This window comes from Molothrus aeneus, chromosome 5 (genome assembly GCF_037042795.1).
Source record: "Molothrus aeneus isolate 106 chromosome 5, BPBGC_Maene_1.0, whole genome shotgun sequence".
Taxonomy (NCBI): domain Eukaryota; kingdom Metazoa; phylum Chordata; class Aves; order Passeriformes; family Icteridae; genus Molothrus; species Molothrus aeneus.
The window spans coordinates 69,274,753-69,291,928 of NC_089650.1; the positions used below are offsets into that span (position 1 = coordinate 69,274,753).

Here is a 17,176-nt window from a genome sequence, read left to right on the forward strand (position 1 = left end):
GGCGCGCATGCGCAGTTCCATGGCCGCCCTATGGGCTCGGTGTGCGCGGGGGGGGGAGCCTTTATATTGGGGGGGGGGGGGGGGGGTCCTAAATTTGGGGGTGCTCCTTAATTTATGGGGTTCCCAATTTGGGGGGGACTTCAGTTTAGGGAGCCCTCAATTTGGGAGAGTCCTCAGTTCGGGGAAGTCTCAGTTTAGGGGGGCCCTTCAATGGGGGGTGGTCCTCAATTTTCATGGATCCTCCATTTGGGGGATTCCTCAGTTTAGGGAATTTCCTCCACTTGGAGAAGGGCCCTCGATTTATGGGGGCGTTTCTTTATTTGGGGACAGACCCAGATTTTGGGGGGGTCCTCAGTTCTGGTGGGCTCCTTAACCTGGGGGGGTCCTTTATTTAGGGTATTCATCAGTTTGGGGAAGTTCTCAGTCTGAGGGGGGGTCCTCCATTTAGGGGGTCCTCAATTTGGGTTTTTTTCCTCAATTTAGGGAAGGATCCTCTATTGGGGGAGGGGTCTTAATTTTGGGGGACCTCTCATTAGTGGGGGATACAATTGAAAGGGGTTCTCTTTTTTGGGGGAGTCCCCTGTTTGGGGGATCCTTAATTTCAAGGGCATCCTCAGTTTGGGGATGTTCCTTAGTATTGGAAAGGTCCTCAATTTAGGGGGTTCTTTGGGGAGCATCCTTAATTGAGGGAGGTTCTTAATTAGGGTGGGTTGTCAGTTTAGCGGGGCCTTTAAATGAGGGGTTCCTCAATTTAGGGGGGCTTTAATTGGACCCCCCAATCCCTCCACAGCTGATGCTTTTCCATCCCATCCCAGGCACCCCATGAACCACTTTTGATAGGAAATTTGCCAACTATCCCAACAAACACCCCTAATTAGACTGCATTCCTATTTCCCAAAATCCTGTTTGGGAAGAAAAACACCAGGAAGGAAAAGTTTTTGGAAAAAGCAGAATTCCCTGGAGGAATTTTGCAGGCATAAAGCTGAATCCACATTCCTTTTTTAACCCTCAAAATAATGCACGTTCCACTTTGTGTTTTGAAGGTGCTCCCATGTTTTTAAGGAGTTTCCCCTCTGTGTTTCCATGGATATTTGGGAACATTGCCACTGTTTTTTCTCATCAGCAATATTGGGAGAACACAGCTATTCCATGGCTTATTAAAATGATAAAAAGTGGGAATGAAGCAGCCCCTTGCATTTCCTGCTGTAGGGAGGCCAGAGCTGGATTTATGGATCCATGGATCCTTAAATTTTAAATTGAAGGATTAAATTTAAATTTAATCCTTTAAATTTTTTTATTCATTTTGGAGGAATAAAATAATTTCCTCACCCACCCAGGGGCTGATCCAGGGATAGCAAGGTGGGAATTTCCCACTCAAACCCAGCCATGGCTCGTGGTGCACACCTTAACTTACTCCCTTCTTGATTTTTAATATTTGCCATCCCCAAAAAAGCAGAATTCCATCTGTTTTTAACTCTTGGCATCACAAACAGAGAAGAACACATCAGTTTTTGATGGAATTTATAATTCCTGCTGCACAAACCCAACAGCTGCAGCTGCTCTTACCTTGCTGGGTATTCCAGGCTTCCAAGAGCAGATTGTTGGGATTTAAAGTTCATCAGTGCTGGGAATTCCCAGCATTCCAGTCTGGGATAAAACACCTCCTTATTTTAGTCTGATCCAGAGATCCCTGGTGTCCTCACAAGGCTGAGGTCCCACTACAGATTCCTGCAGGTTTTGGGATCAGCTGTGGGCTACAAAAAGGATTCAAAAGGTCGAAGCAGCTTCAGGAGTCTCTGTCCTACCTAAAGAGGTCAAATTAAAAATCAAATTGCAAATTAAAGCAGTTTAAGGGATTAGTGGAGAGCAGGTCCATGAAGAGCTAGAAAATCCATGATCCAGGTGGATCTTCTGCACGGCGATGTTCAGGGTGGGGAAATTCTCAGGAAAAGCCACGAGGATCCCTGGAAGTGACACTTCCCTTGGCTGGTTCTGTTTCAGGGAGCTGCACAGAAGAGGTGAAAGAAGAAAATCAATTTATAACGATGCATCAGAACAGGAATGTGATAAAAACATGGAATTGTTTGGGTGGGAAGGGACCTTAAAGATCATCTCATTCCAATGGACAAGGACACCTTCCACTGTCCCAGGTTGCTCCAGCCTGGCCTTGGACACTTCCAGGGGTGGAGCAGCCACAGCTTTTTTGGGAAACCCGTGCCAGGGCCTCCCCACCCTCCCAGGGAAGAGCCCAGACCCACCATGTCCATTATCTCTTGAGATAATCCTATTTAAAACATTTCTCCTAAATCTACTCCCAAATGCCAAGCTTGGCTCCTCTGCTTCATTCTGGGTAAAAATCCTCAGTTTATGGGGGGTTCTTTATTTGGGGACAGACCTAAACTTGGGGGGATCCTCAGTTTTGGGGGGCTCCTTAACCTGGGGGTTCCTCTGTTTAGGGTATTTATCAATTTGAGGGAGTTTTCAGTCTGGGGAGGGGTCTTCCATTTAGGGAGTCTTCAATTTGAGGGTTTTTTTCCTCAATTTAGGGGAGGATCCTCTATTTGAGGGGAGTTCTTAATTTTGGAGGTGCTCCTGTTAGTGGGGGATACAACTGAAGGGAGTTCTCTTTATGGGGCAAGTCCCCTATTTGGGGGATCCTTCATTTAAAGAGGTTCCTCACTTTGAGGATCAAATTGGGGATTTAAATCAGCTTTTTCCCTAAATCTGGCAAGGAATTGTAGGGGGAGAGAACATAAGAAAATAAAGATTGTGTGGAAGGTACTCTTACCCCTAAGGAGCTGCAGCTGGGCCAGTTATCAAAGATCAGGAACAGGCCTGACTTTAACAGGCCCCAGCTGTGTCTAATGAGAAGAGAAGTGCCATAAAAGAGTGGGGTGGTGTTGAGAAGGGAACAGGAGTCAGTTGGGTGCTTTGTGAAAAAGAATCAGAGCTCTGAGGAGCTGCCCATGAGAAACACCAAGAAGGTGTGAAATGTTTGTGAGAGGAGACAACTTTTGTGATATGGAGCCCCTGCAGTAAGATGGCAACAGATCAAGGGCACCCTCAGTCAGTTCTGGGGTCACCCCAGGCTGGGTGGGATGTGCATCTGCCAGAGGGATCTGGACAGGCTGGATCCATGGGCTGAGGCACAGCAGGACCCTGTGCTGGGCTGTGCCCTTGAGTGACCATCACGTCCCGTGCCACAGGCTCCATCCCACAGCTGGACTTTGGATGGGAAAAGCAGTTTATTGTGGGGGGATAGAATGTAAGAAAATAAAGATTGTGTGGAAAGTGATCTTACCCCTAAGGAGCTGCAGCTGGGCCAGTTATCAAAGATTAGGAGCAGGCCACAGCTGTGTCCAGTGAGGATGAGTGCTGTAAAAGAGTGGGTTAGGGGGTGAGGAGAGAGCTGGAGTTTGTTGGGTGCCTTGTGAAGAATAAAGAGTCAGAGCTCTGAGGAGCTGCCCATGAGAAACACCAAGGAGGTGTGGAACTTTTGTGATAGGGGACAACAGCGCGGAACCCCTGTGATAAGGAATAACCACTGTACCACGTGGAAAAGGAGCAGGCTCCTCCTCTTCAGGTGCTGCCCGGTGTTCCCTGGAAGAGCTGGATGACATCAGGGCTCCTGGCCAGCTGCTGGGCCAGCATTCCCGTGGCATCAGGAGCATCCTGGAGCCCGGCCCGCAGCAGGATCCCCACGGCCCCCGCGCGCTGCCCGGCGCTGGCCACGTGCAGGGCTGGGGACACAACACCAGCCTGGTCACCTCCTGGCCCTGCCTCACCCTGCTCTGCAGGCAAACAGCATTCCCATGGGAACAAACAGGTGGAGGGGGAAAAACGAGTTTGCCACGGTGGGATTGTGGAGGGGTTTGGGTTTTTGGGTTGGGATAGAATGGCAGGATTGAGTTTGGGATCATCCAGTTAAAGATCATCCAGTTCCAGCTGGATGGTTTTTGGGTTGGGATAGAATCACAGGATTGAGTTTGGGGTCACCCAGTTCCACCTGGATGGTTTTTGGGTTGGGATAGAATCACAGGATTGAGTTTGGGATCATCCAGTTCCACCTGGATGGTTTTTGGGTTGGGATAGAATTGCAGGATTGAGTTTGGGATCACCCAGTTCCACCTGGATGGTTTTTGGGTTGGGATAGAATTGCAGGATTGAGTTTGGGATCACCCAGTTCCAGCTGGATGGTTTTTGGGTTGGGATAGAATCACAGGATTGAGTTTGGGGTCACCCAGTTCCACCTGGATGGTTTTTGGGTTGGGATAGAATCGCAGGATTGAGTTTGGGGTCACCCAGTTCCACCCTCCTGCCATGGCAGGGACACCTCCCACTGTCCCAGGCTGCTCCAGCCCCAGTGTCCAGCCTGGCCTTGGGCATTGCAGGGATGCAGGGGCAGCCCCAGCTGCTCTGGCAATTCCAGCCCAGCCCCTCCCCAGCCTCACTGTTAAAAATCTTCCTTCCATCTAATCCAAAGGAGGCATCCTGATCCCTCTGGATAATCCTGATGTGGATGAGAAGCTTCCCAAGGACGCAGTGACCCAAACCCAGCCAAGGAGGAGCCACAGGAAAAAACATCCCAGGGTTGGATGAGCTCAGCAGAGCTCGGATTTAGTCACTGAGGGGGCAGAGGGAGAGATGGCACCACTAAAACATGGCTTTAACCAAACCCCAGGGCTGGGGAATTCGCCAATTTTGGCAATGGCTGAACCAAATGTGTCTTTTTTAATTGTAATTTTTAATTTTTTTTGGGAGATGCTGATGCAAGAGCTGCCTGAGCCTTTCCCGCTGGGAATGCCGACGCTCCGGCATCGCTATAGCAACTCCATTTCCGTGCCAGCTCTCTGGGATTATTTGCTCATCAGCCATTTCCAGGCTGTTTGCTGAGGAATTGAGGCTGGAGAGCTCAATCCTTGTGTTTGTCCGTCGAACCTGCTTCCAACAGGATCATTCCAGCCAAATTTGATGGGGAAGAGGCAGCATTGGAGCTCCTCAGGTGAAAAATAGGCAGGAAATCCCCAATTTGGGTCTCTGTTCTTCCCCCAAGGGAAAAGCCCCAGCAGAAATTCCAGCAAATTGAAAGCCAGGGAATGCAAAATGCCCAAAAAACCCCTGGGATGATCCCTCATGCTGCTCCCAGAGCAAATGTATCCATGGATTTGGCATCTCCCTGCATGCTGAGGTTGGGATGTGCTTATGGAAGCTCTTGGCTGTCACATAAAGCTTGGAAAAGCAGCTTGGAATTCTCACCAGAACGGCCCTTCCCGTCCTTGGCCTGGAGATCAGCCCCGAGGGACAGCAGGGTCTGGATGGTGCGGCCATGTCCTTCCTGCAGAACGTGGAATTTGGGATCAGCTCTGGGCTCGCATCCACCCCTCACCTGGGGCTGCACAGATCCGCCCTGTCCTGGTCAGGTCTGGGGGCACCAGGAGGATCTTGGAGCAGGTGGGAATCTGGCTCAGCTGCCTTCAGATCAGATCCACGAGGCAGCAATGGTTATCCCAAGGGACTCATGTCATCCCATGGGAACTGGCCAGAAAGGTGCCACCAGGCAGCTTCCTAAAATCCCAGCATGGTTTGGGTTGGAAAAATCCCTAAAGATCAGCAAATTCCAACCCCAGCAGGGACACCTTCCCTATCCCAGGCTGCTCCAAACCCTGGCCTTGGGCACTGCAGGGATGCAGGGGCAGCCCCAGCTGCTCTGGCAATCCCAGCCCAGCCAGGAATTCCTCATTGCCAAGATCCCATCCCTGGCTGCCCTCTGGCACTGGGAGCCATTCCCTGGGTGCTGTCCCTGCAGGCCTTGGCCCCAGCCCCTCTGCAGCTCTCCTGGAGCCCCTTCAGGCCCTGCCTGGGGCTCTGAGCTCTCCCTGGATCCCTCCCTTCTCCAGGGGAACATTCCCAGCTCTCCCAGCCTGACACTGGATCCATCTCCTCTCCAAGACATTCATGGACCCAGGGGCTTCACTTGGAATCTCAGCAAACCATGAAGGGTCTCCCTTCCCTTTTCCTCTCTTTTCTCTCCCCATTTTCCATAAAAATCCCTCGGGATGGATTCTGAGTGTCCCAAATCCCAGAATCCCAGAGCAGTTTGGGTGGGAAGGGCCCTCCAAGCTCATTCCAGGGACACCTCCCCTATCCCAGGCTGCTCCAATCCTTCCTTGGGCACTGCAGGGATGCAGGGGCAGCCCCAGCTGCTCTGGCAATCCCAGCCCAGCCAGGAATTCCTCATTGCCAAGATCCCATCCCTGGCTGCCCTCTGGCACTGGGAGCCATTCCCTGGGTGCTGTCCCTGCAGGCCTTGTCCCAGGTTATCTCTCCTGGAGCCCCTTCAGGCCCTGGCAGGGGCTCTGAGGTCTCTCCAATGCTGAGTTCAAATCCCTGCAATTCCCAGGGCATCTGGAGTTGATGTTTCCAAGGATATTCCAGCTCCAGGAGCAGAACCTGTTGCTGATCTGGGCTGTTGCTCATCTGCCTCCCTCAGGCACTGGCATTTCCCAAAGGATTCCTCCAGGATTTGTGATCCCCTGGGAGGAGACCCAGCCAGCCACAATGCACTGTGTCCTCCCTCCCTCCTCTGCCAGGAGCCAATTTCAAATTCCACAGGGCAAAAACCCAGCACAGCCCCCACCTCCTTCTACCCTGCACAGGCCTTTCCAGAAATAAATCCTTTCTCCCTAAATAACATGCCTGATTTTGGAATTACATCCTCAATGCCATGAATTAGTCTTTGTCCTGCAGCCTGGGAATGGAAAGCTCTTCTTTTTATCCCCCCCTCCCCTCTCTTTTCCCCCTATTCCCACAGGATTCCACAGCATCTTCCCTGATCCCAAGGCTCCCATTTCCCTGCAAACCCAAGTCCAAGGCAAAGCCACTGAGCCAGGAACTGCTGCAGCTTCCACAGCCCTGGAAGCAAATTGAATTGAAAAAATAATTTGATTTTCATGTGTTTATAAATGCAAAAGAATAAGAAAAGAGGGAGATAAAAACACAACCCACCAGGCAAACAAGTGGTGCTGTAAATACAAAGTGACACCAAGCCTGGGGAGGGAAGGGAGAGAATCCCATCCAGTCATTCCCAAACCAGCCAGGAGCTGGGATTTTCTCCAAGGCACATTATATCCCCCCAGAGCCTTGCTGTTCAACGTACCCTTGGCAACCAGAAGGGCTTGGAACGTGGCTCCTGGGAGCAGGAGGCCAGGAAAATGGGAGAAAGGGCTCCTTTGTGGCAGGGCTGGATGGTGCCAGCATTCCCAGGGAGTGGCACGGATGGTTTTGTAGGAGCAGGGCACTGGGATGGGGTTTAATTCCCACTACAAGGCTCAGAGTGCTGTTAAAATCCTGGGTTTAACATCCCTGGGTCTGAGGGAATGTCCCTAGAAGCAGGGACATTCCTGTGCTGCCAGCTGGATCCCAGGAGGAATCCTGCTCAACAGGGAAATTTTGGGATCTCTGTATTCCCAGATGTTTCTGTAGGATCAGGGCACTGGGATGAGGTTTAATTCCCACTAGAAGCCAAAATCCAGGGTTTAACATCTCTGGATCTGAGCAGGGACATTCCCATGCTGCCAGCTGGATCCCAGGAGGAATCCTGCTCAACAGGGAAATTTTGGGATCTCTGTATTCCCAGATGTTTCTGTGGGATCAGGGCACTGGGATGAGGTTTAATTCCCACTAGAAGCCAAAATCCTGGGTTTAACATCCCTGGAAGTGAGCAGGGACATTCCCATGCTGCCAGCTGGATCCCAGGAGGAATCCTGCTCAACAGGGAAATTTTGGGATCTGTTCTGCATTCCCAGATGGTTTTGTAGGAGCAGAGCACTGGGATGAGGTTTTATTCCCACTAGAATGCAAAATCCTGGGTTTAACATCCCTGGATCTGAGGGAATGTCCCTGCCAGCTGGATCCCAGGACGGATCCTGGTCAGCAGGGAAGTTTTGGGATCTGCTCTGCATTCCCAGGGAATGCTGCAGGACCCACAGCTCTGCTCCCCACACGGGCTGGGAGGAGGAGAAAGCTCCAATGGTTCTGGAATTCACAACAACTCTGGTGTGAAGGACACTGATAAAATTCTGGGAGCTCCCCCCACGTTCCCAGCTCTCCTTTCCCACTTCTGGACATGTCCTGTCCCTCCTCTGCAGGCAGCTGGAATTCCACAAACCTGGAATTCCAGGGGTGGGAAGGGACCCCAGAGCCCCTGCAGTGCCAGCCCTGCCATGGCAGGGACACCTCCCAGTGTCCCAGGCTGCTCCAGCCCCAGTGTCCAGCCTGGCCTGGGGCACTGCCAGGGATGCAGGGGCAGCCCCAGCTGCTCTGGCAATCCCAGCCCAGCCAGGAATTCCTCATTGCCAAGATCCCATCCCTGGCTGCCCTCTGGCACTGGGAGCCATTCCCTGGGTGCTGTCCCTGCAGGCCTTGGCCCCAGTCCCTCTGCAGCTCTCCTGGAGCCCCTTCAGGCCTGCAATGTGCTGGAAGCTCTCCCTGGAGCCTTCCCTTCTCCAGGGGAACATTCCCAGCTCTCCCAGCCTGGCTCCAGCCCTGGAGCAGCTCCATGGGTTCCTCTGGACTCCCCCCAGCAGCTCCAGGTCCGCCTGCTATTGGCCCCAGGGCTGGGATCTGGTGCTCCAGGTGGGATCTCACCAGAGCAGAGGAGGAGAATCCCAACCTCGCCCTGCTGCCCACATTTCTTCTGATGCCCAGAAAACAGAGAATGGGACTGGCCAGGAATGGGCCAGGGAATGGGACTGGCCAGGAATGGGCCAGGGAATGGGACTGGCCAGGAATGGGACGGGGAATGGGCCAGGGAATGGGACTGGCCAGGAATGGGCCGGGGAATGGGACTGGCCAGGAATGGGCCAGGGAATGGGACTGGCCAGGAATGGGCCGGGGAATGGGACTGGCCAGGAATGGGACTGGCCAGGAATGGGACTGGCCAGGAATGGGACTGGGAATGGGACTGGCCAGGAATGGGCCGGGGAATGGGACTGGCCAGGAATGGGCCGGGGAATGGGCCAGGGAATGGGACTGGCCAGGAATGGGATGGGGAATGGGACTGGTCAGGAATGGGACTGGGAATGGGACTGGCCAGGAATGGGACGGGGAATGGGCCTGGCCAGAAGCAGATGGACAGTAGCAGAGGATGAGCCAGGAAGGCAATTCCTCCATGGTGGCCAACACCTGATCCAGCCTGGTTCAGGTGCCTGGCCCAGGCTTTTCCAAGGGGATCTGGGAGCAGGGACAAACCTTGGCTGCGTAGTGCAGGGCTGGCAGCTGCAGGGACGTCGCTGTCCCGTTGACATCCACGCCCAGCTCGGCCACCAGGAACTGGATGGAGCCATCCTGGGCTGTCACAGCTGCCCTGTGCAGGGCCTGAGCACCCAGGGCATCCACAGCTGTGGGACAGGCCTGCAGTGAAGGAATAGCAGGGAAATAACACAAAGTGCACTTATCCCACCCTCTGGAAACCTCCATGAGGTGTCCCAGCTCTCCCACCCTCAGTGCCTGGAATGTGAGGTTAAAACCACAGCAAACTTCCTCATCCAGAAAACAGGATTTCCTTTTCCTTAGGAAATCCAGGATCTGACCAACACCTCTGGGAGAATCAGCCATGAGAGGGTCCCCAAGCAGCTGGGATCATCCAGCAATCAATCAATCAATCAATCATCAATAAATTATTGATTGCAGTGGTCTGGTTCCTGCTGTGCACAATTGGCTCTAATGGCATTCCCTGGAGGAAATCAGGGATTTTTGGGAGCCAGCACAGGAGAGGAGCTGCCAGGAGAGAGGGAGGGCAGGGAGGAGCTCTGGATAACTCATGGATGGACATTTCCACGTTATCCACAGCAGCCTCCATGCCGAGTGCTGGCATTCCAAGAGCTGCTTTTGGCTCTGCCACAGCTGCCCCTGGAGCACTGGCAATGTCCTGTTCCCTCCTGCCACTGCCTGGTGTCACCATCCCACTCCACCAGCTCTGGGGACACATTTACCACCAAAGCTGTGGCTGCCCCTGGATCCTGGAAGTGTCCAAGGCCAGGCTGGACAGGGCTTGGAATCACCTTGGATAACGGAAGGTGTCCCTGCCTGTGGTAGGGGTGGAATGAGATGATTTTTAAAGTTCTTTAAACTTTGTTAAAGGTCTTCCAACTCAAACCACTCCATGATTCCTGCCCCAGGAGCTGATCCCTGACAGCCTCACTCAGCCAAACCCTTCTCATCTCCAGCGGGAATTTGCCTTTTTCACACAATTCCTCTCTTTACAATCTGGCAATTTGCTTCCTGACACTCCAGTCAGGATGAACACGTGGCTCAGCTCCTGGAGGAGGCAGTGAGCAATCCTGGCACCCACCTGGTGTTTGTCCAGCAGCAGCCGGGCGATGCCGACGTGCCCGTTCTGGAGGGCATCCATGAAGGGAGTGACCCCACAGCTGTCCCTGCTGTCAGCTTTGTACTGGCACCTGCAAGGGACAGCAGGAAACACCAGCACTGAGCTGTGGGCAGCTCCAAAATCCTCATGAAGGAGACTCTCAGCAGCTGGGATTGAAAATGGAATATGCAAAGCTCATCCACGCACCATGATAAACTTGTCCTGGTGTTTTAGGGCCTGGGAAATCATTTGTGGGGTTTTTTTTGGGATCAGAGATCTGGTTCAGCTCATTTGGGCTCTACAGATCATTTATAATTCCCTTTTTCCTGGCCAGAGGGTTTCCAGAAAGGACCAGGAGTGCACTGGAAGCAGGGAATAACCAGATCCTCATGGAATGATGTACAAAATCAGAGCCCATCAATGTCATTCAGGTTAAACTCCAGTGAAATGAGAGAAAACTGAATTAAAGCCTGGCTTAGATCACAGAGCTGCTCATGCTGGGCCAAGCATGGACAGGTTGAGATGAGCTGTGATGCCCAAGGAAAGCTGTTCCAGCTCTGGGAAGGGAGAACAGAGAAAGGGAACAGAGCTGCTTTAAAGCCACTTCCCAGCAACTTCCCAGGAAAACAAGGATAAGCCCAGCCTGGGGAAGCTGCTTTGGTTGTTGTCACACTGGGAATGAATCAGCAGGGAAAACAAAGCCAGGGCTGAGTTACATAACTGGGGTTTGTGTCACAACCAAGAGGGAGCCCATCCCCAGGGAATCCTTGTCCCTTTCCCAGCTGGGAAGAACCTGGAGCACGAGGAGCCAGCCTCGGGATGGAGGGCAGGGCAGCTGGGCCAGCACAAGCCTCCTTTGTGTCCAAACCCTGGCAGGAAATGGCAGCTGGGAGAGGAAAAGCTGGAAGGAGCCTGCTTACCGTTCCAGGAGCAGCTCCACCACCTGGGAACAGCCGTGCATCGCTGGGAAAAGATGGGGAAAGCAGGAAAAACATGGATTGGTTGTGGGTTTGTGGCATTGTGTTCCTACAGTGAGGCATGCTCGGGTTGCTGATCCTTTTGGGGTGAGGGAAGGGGCTCCAAGGGGATTTATTCCCATCAATTTTTTGGTGGATTTAAAATAAAAAGGTTTCCCTTCCTCTGATGCCATTGGGAAATGTGAGGTGAAGCAGGGAAAAGGGATGGATGGAATGGGCACTGCCTGGCTCCATCTGCCACAGAACTCAGCTGGAACAAAGAGGGTTTCTCCCAGCTATTTGTTCATTCCTGAACTGGGATGTGGGAGAAGCAAAAGGAACACCGAGCAGGGAGCTGGGGAAATGCTGGACAACATTCCCAGCCCTCCTCAGCCACTCCCACCTCATCATCCTCACCCATCTCAGAGAGAAAACAACAACAGAGGGGGAGGATGTGAACCCGAGGTAGTGAAATATTCCAGTTTTTTCTTGATTTTTTTTTAAACATTTCACTTCACACAGCTTTGATCCAGCTTTTTTTTGGTTTTGTTTTTGGTTTTTTTTTTCCCTGCAGGTCATTTTGCAAAACAAATGAAACACATTCAAGAGAAAAATAATATCAAACCAAGGCTGGAGCTGCTCCATCAGCTGATGGAAAAAGGGCTCCTGGGAAATGTGTGCTCCCAGGAACAGCTTTCAGCTGGAATCCCAGTAAAGGATTCCTGGATTTTGGCTCTTTGCTCCTGCTCCCTGCCTGTTCTTCACCTAAGCTGATGAATCCAAGTCATGGGAAGAAAAACCTCTCACAATTCCATCTTTTATCAGGAACAGAGACTCGGGACAGCTGGGATCCAGTGCTGCATTCCACATCCTCTAATTACCTCTTCCCAGCTTTCTTCCCTCAGGATAGAAGAAACAACAAAGCTGAAGGAATCAACTCTCATTCATATAAAACATGATTGCAGGAGGGAGAAAATGACCCTTCAGGAAGGCAGCTGGCCTGGTCACGGGTTAATGTGCTCAAATGCACACCCCTGGGATGGAAATCCATGGAAACCCATGGCAAAGGCAGTTGGTCCTGCCATGATTTCCCCCAGCAGCTCCAACACCAGCTCCAGCCCCCCACCCCTGCTCCTGCCTTGGGAACTGGGAATATCCCATGGGATAAGTGTGGGGATACCAGGGAGCAGCAGTTTGGGACCAAATTGCACTGGGGGGTTAAATCCTAATTCCATCATTCCAGCCCTTCCCCATTCCCAGTCGCTCCCGCTCCAGCTGCTGCTCCAGGGTCTGGCTGGATCAGAAAATTCCAGAAATCCACCCAAATTGTGGATGGGTGGCTTTGCCACAGAACACACAGGTGGAGACACCTCTAGGAAACAGAATCCAGGTGCTGGATCCCAGCTGTATTCCCATACCCCAAGGCAGGAAGAAGAGTTTGCCTCAAGGCGAGAATTGCCCCCTTCCCACAGGATAATCCCAAATCCCAGAGCTCACCCTGCTCCTGACCCTGTCCCAGCCCCTCAGCTCCCAGATCCCAACCCAACACCCACCTCCTGCAGGGAGAGGAGCTGCAAGCTCCATGGAAACAGCACCCAGAACTGGGCAGGGATGGGAGAACATAAAAAACATCGGGATCAGCCACTTTGGGCAACCTGCTGTGATCCCACCACCAACTCATTCCCTGGTTTTTGCACTCCCAGGTCAAGCACAAGGACTCAGTGGTGCCCAAGGGCTGGAATTGTCACTGCTGATGAGCCAGGAGTGACAGAGCAAGGGCTGGAAAAGCCACGGGAGTGACAGCACAGCAGGGGCTCCTCCCAGCACCTCGGGTTTTTCCAGAGAGTCAATCCCAATGAAACTCTTTGGGAAAGGAGTTTGGGCAGGCAGGGCTCATCTCTGCTGCTGAGACCTGGGATACACAGCCTGATTCCCACTCTGGATGTGGTCCTAGCCCTCCTGTGCTTCCCAACTATCCTGAGGATGCCTGGGATTCCTAAACCTGCCCATTCCCTTTAGATCTCCCTTAAAAGCAAGGAAAAGGGAAGGGAAAGGGAACTGGACACGGTGGGCTCCAACAACAGCTCCTGAATATTCCCAGCAGGGATTATCCCTCCCCTTTGCAGAAAGGACCCCTGGAATTCTCACCATGGCATGAGAGCAAGGGGACTTCAAGATTTGGAGTTTATTATTGGAATCATGGAGTCATTTTGGTTGGAAAAGTGCTTGAGCCCAACCATTCCCAGCACTGCCATGGCCACCACTGTCCCATGTCCTCAAGTGCCACATCCACATGGATTTTAAATCCCTCCAGGAATGGGGACTCCACCCTTGCCCTGGGCAGCTCACCCCAATGCTTACAAATTCTTACAATTCCTTTCCAGGAAGGAATTTTCCCAATATCCCACCTGAACCTCTCCAGGCCCAGCTTGAGGCTGTGATAAAGAAATCCATCCCCAGACAGATCCCAAAAAGTTCCTCTCAGCAGCTCTGCTGCTTTCAGGAATTGCAAATGCCAGGATGTGCTTGGAGCTGGGGAGCTTCTCACACCATGAAGGAAAATCATATCCCTATTCCAAGGGAGCTCGGATCCCTCTGTGCCAGGGAGAGATGGACTTGATCCAAGGAGCCCAAGAATTCCAAGAGGCCCATTTGTGGCTTTCCTGAGGGAAAAATTCCCATTTTTTTGGAAGTAGACACCACTTTCTACTTCTCCTGAGGGAAAACCTCATTCTTGCTTATCCCAACACTGCAGACTAACCAGGATATCCCCCAAAATCCCCATTTTTTGGCCCTTTTCCCCTCAGGCCTGGCCCCATGGCTGAGCAGGAGAGGCTGTGGTGACCCCTGAGGCCGGTCCAGGAGGGAAACCTGGATGTGCTGCAGGATTTGTGGATATCCTGAGGGAAAAATTCCCATTTTTCTGCAAGTAGACATCAGCCTGTGCTTCTCCTGAGGGAAAACCTCATCCCTGCTTATCCCAACCTCCCACACCAACCAAAAATCCTGATTTTTTGGCCCCTTTCTCCTCAGGCTTGGCTCCATGGCAGAGCAGGAGAAGCAGCTGCCTCTGCTTCTTCTGAGGGAAAACCTCATTCTTCCTAATCCCAACGCCCCAAACCAGCCACAATATCCCCCAAAATCCTGATTTTTTGGCCCCTTTCCCCTCAGGCCTGGCCCCATGGCAGAGCAGGAGAGGCCACGGCAGCTCCTGAGGCTGGTCCAGGAGGGAAACCTGGATGTGCTGCAGGATTTGTGGATTTCCTGAGGGAAAAATTCCCATTTTTCTGAAGTGGGCACCAGGCTCTGCTTCTCCTGAGGGAAAACCTAAGGATTTGTGGATTTTCTGAGGGAAAAATTCCTGGTTTTTTGAAAGTAGACATTAGGCTCTGCTACTCCTGAGGGAAAACCTCATTTCTGCTTAACCCAACGCCCCAAACCAACCACAATATCCCCCAAAATCCTGATTTTTTTTGCCTCTTTCCCCTCAGGCCTGGCTCCATGTCAGAGCAGGAGAGGCCACGGCAGCTCCTGAGGCTGGTCCAGGAGGGAAACCTGGATGTGCTGCAGGATTTTCTGAGGTAAAAATTCCCATTTTTCTGGAAGTAGACACTTGGTTCTGCTTCTTCTGAGGGAAAACCTCCTTCCTGCTTATCCCAACCCCCAAACCAACCAGGATATCCCACAAAATCCCCATCTTTTGACTCCTTTCCCCTCAGGCCCGGCTCCACGACAGAGCAGGAGAAGCCATGGCAGCTCCTGAGGCTGGTCCAGGGGGAAACCTGGCCCTGCTCTGGGATGAGCTGAGGCTGGATGAGATTCCAGAGGCTTCCCTGGGTCCACCCCTGGTGTACCTGCTGTGTGCAGAGGAGTTCTCCCCGTAGTGCTCTCCGTGTCCCAGCAGCTTGGGGACACATGCAGGAGGTAGCGGAGCACCTCGGGATGCCCTTCCCTGCTGGCAATGTGGAAGCAATTCCAGCCATCCTTGTTCCTCAACAACGGGTTGGCTCCGTGCTCCACCAAGGTTTTGATCACTTCCAAGTTTTTCCTGGTGCAAGCCATCATCAGGGGAGTCCTGGAAGAAGATCCAGAGAAACAAAATAACCTGGCACAACAAATCTCAATCAGGTGCTTTGCCTGAGGATCCAGGAGGTTTTACAGCACTGTTGTTCCAGGTTGGGAATATTCCAAGCTCCTTTTCCATGCAGTCCCTCGGTGCTTTCTGGGTTTTTAAGGCAAATGAGACTTTTCCCAAAGGTTTGGATATGCCTCAGGAAGCACAGAGCTCCCTGGTGTCAATCCATGGGTGGAAGAGCATGGCCACACAAATCCAGGCTCATGGAATCTTGGCCTCAGCTCCAGGCTGGCACAGCCTCAATTCCCAGCTCTGGAATGCTGCCTGTGGACTTGTGGCAGTTCAGCTGCAAAGGACCTTCCCAGGCTTTCATCTGGGAGCAGGGGAGAATCCTCGTTTTCTTTTTCCAGAAATGCCCATCCCTAAGGGAAGAGTGGAGCAGTAATTTACAGCTTTTAGGAGAAACGGGGGGAAAGTAGGGATAAGGCTGGAATTTCTCCCAAAAATCCAACAGGATCCACAGTGTGGGTAGCAGGGGAAGGGAATTCTGCTTTCTCTGCTCCACTCAGGGGATCCCACATGGAGTCCAGCTCTGGGATCCCAATATAAGGACATGGAGCTGCTGGAGCAAATCCAGAGCAATCCATGGAGCTGCTCCAGGGCTGGAGCCAGGCTGGGAAAGCTGGGGGTGCTCCCCTGGGGAAGGGAAGGCTCCAGGGAGAGCTTCCAGCACATTGCAGGCCTGAAGGGGCTCCAGGAGAGCTGCAGAGGGACTGGGGCCAAGGCCTGCAGGGACAGCACCCAGGGAATGGCTCCCAGTGCCAGAGGGCAGCCAGGGATGGGATCTTGGCAATGAGGAATTCCTGGCTGGGCTGGGATTGCCAGAGCAGCTGGGGCTGCCCCTGCATCCCTGCAGTGCCCCAGGCCAGGCTGGACACTGGGGCTGGAGCAGCCTGGGACAGGGGAAGGTGTCCCAGGTGGGCCTGGATGATCCTTAAGCTCCTTCCCATCCATTCCACGATCCCAAACACCACCTCCAGCAGCCACATTCCCACCTTCCCCACCCAATCCCAAATCCCAGCACCTACCAGTCAGCCTTCTTCAAGCAGTCCACGCTCGCCCCTCTCTCCAGGAGGAAGGACACACATTCCTGATGTCCCATGGAAGCAGCCTCATGGAGGGGTCTCTTGTAGTCTCCATTAGCCACCTCCATGTCCATCCCAACCTCCTGGACCAGGAATTCCAGCACATCCCGGTGTCCCGAGCGAGCTGCGTGGTGCAGGAGGGAATCTCCCAAACGTCCCCAGCGCCAGCTGCGAGCCTCTGGAATCTCATCCAGCCTCAGCTCATCCCGGAGGAGAGACAGCTTTCCCTCCTGGACCAGCCTCAGGAGCCGCCGCAGCCTCTCCTGCTCTGTCATGGAGCCAGGCCTGAGGGGAAAGAGGTCAAAAAATGGGCATTTAGGGAGGATATCCTGGTTGGTTTGGAGAGTTGGGATAAGCAGGAATGAGGTTTTCCCTCAGGAGAAGGAGAGGCGGCTCTCTACTGCCAGAAAAACAGAAATTTTTCCCTCAGGAAATCCACAAATCCCACAGCACATCCAGGGTTCCCTCCTGGACCAGCCTCAGGAGCTGCCATGGCTTCTCCCGCTCTGCCATGGAGCTGGGCCTGAGGGGAAAAGGGCCAAAAATCAGGATTTTGGGGGATATCGTGGTTGGTTTGGGGGTTGTGATAAGGAAGATTGAGGTTTTCCCTCAGGAGAAGCAGAAACCTGTG

General features: G+C 52.8%; 1 protein-coding gene across 2 annotated transcripts; it reads right to left on the reverse strand.

The window, feature by feature from the left end:
- Window positions 1–1,504: 1,504 nt before the first annotated feature.
- On the reverse strand, window positions 1,505–16,825 carry ANKRD16 (ankyrin repeat domain 16). 2 transcript variants are annotated; one of them, XM_066550152.1, is made up of 8 exons: window positions 16,489–16,825; window positions 15,180–15,400; window positions 11,290–11,332; window positions 10,352–10,460; window positions 9,250–9,411; window positions 5,257–5,335; window positions 3,551–3,740; window positions 1,505–2,005 (listed from the first exon to the last, which is right to left on the reverse strand). In XM_066550152.1, the coding sequence occupies exons 1-7, from the start codon at window positions 16,818–16,820 to the stop codon at window positions 3,580–3,582; spliced, it is 1,107 nt and encodes a 368-aa protein (XP_066406249.1). In that variant the 5' UTR covers window positions 16,821–16,825; the 3' UTR covers window positions 1,505–2,005; window positions 3,551–3,579. The 2 variants fall into 2 exon arrangements, with proteins under 2 accessions (XP_066406249.1, XP_066406250.1); XM_066550153.1 differs by lacking the exon at window positions 3,551–3,740.
- Window positions 16,826–17,176: the final 351 nt, after the last annotated feature.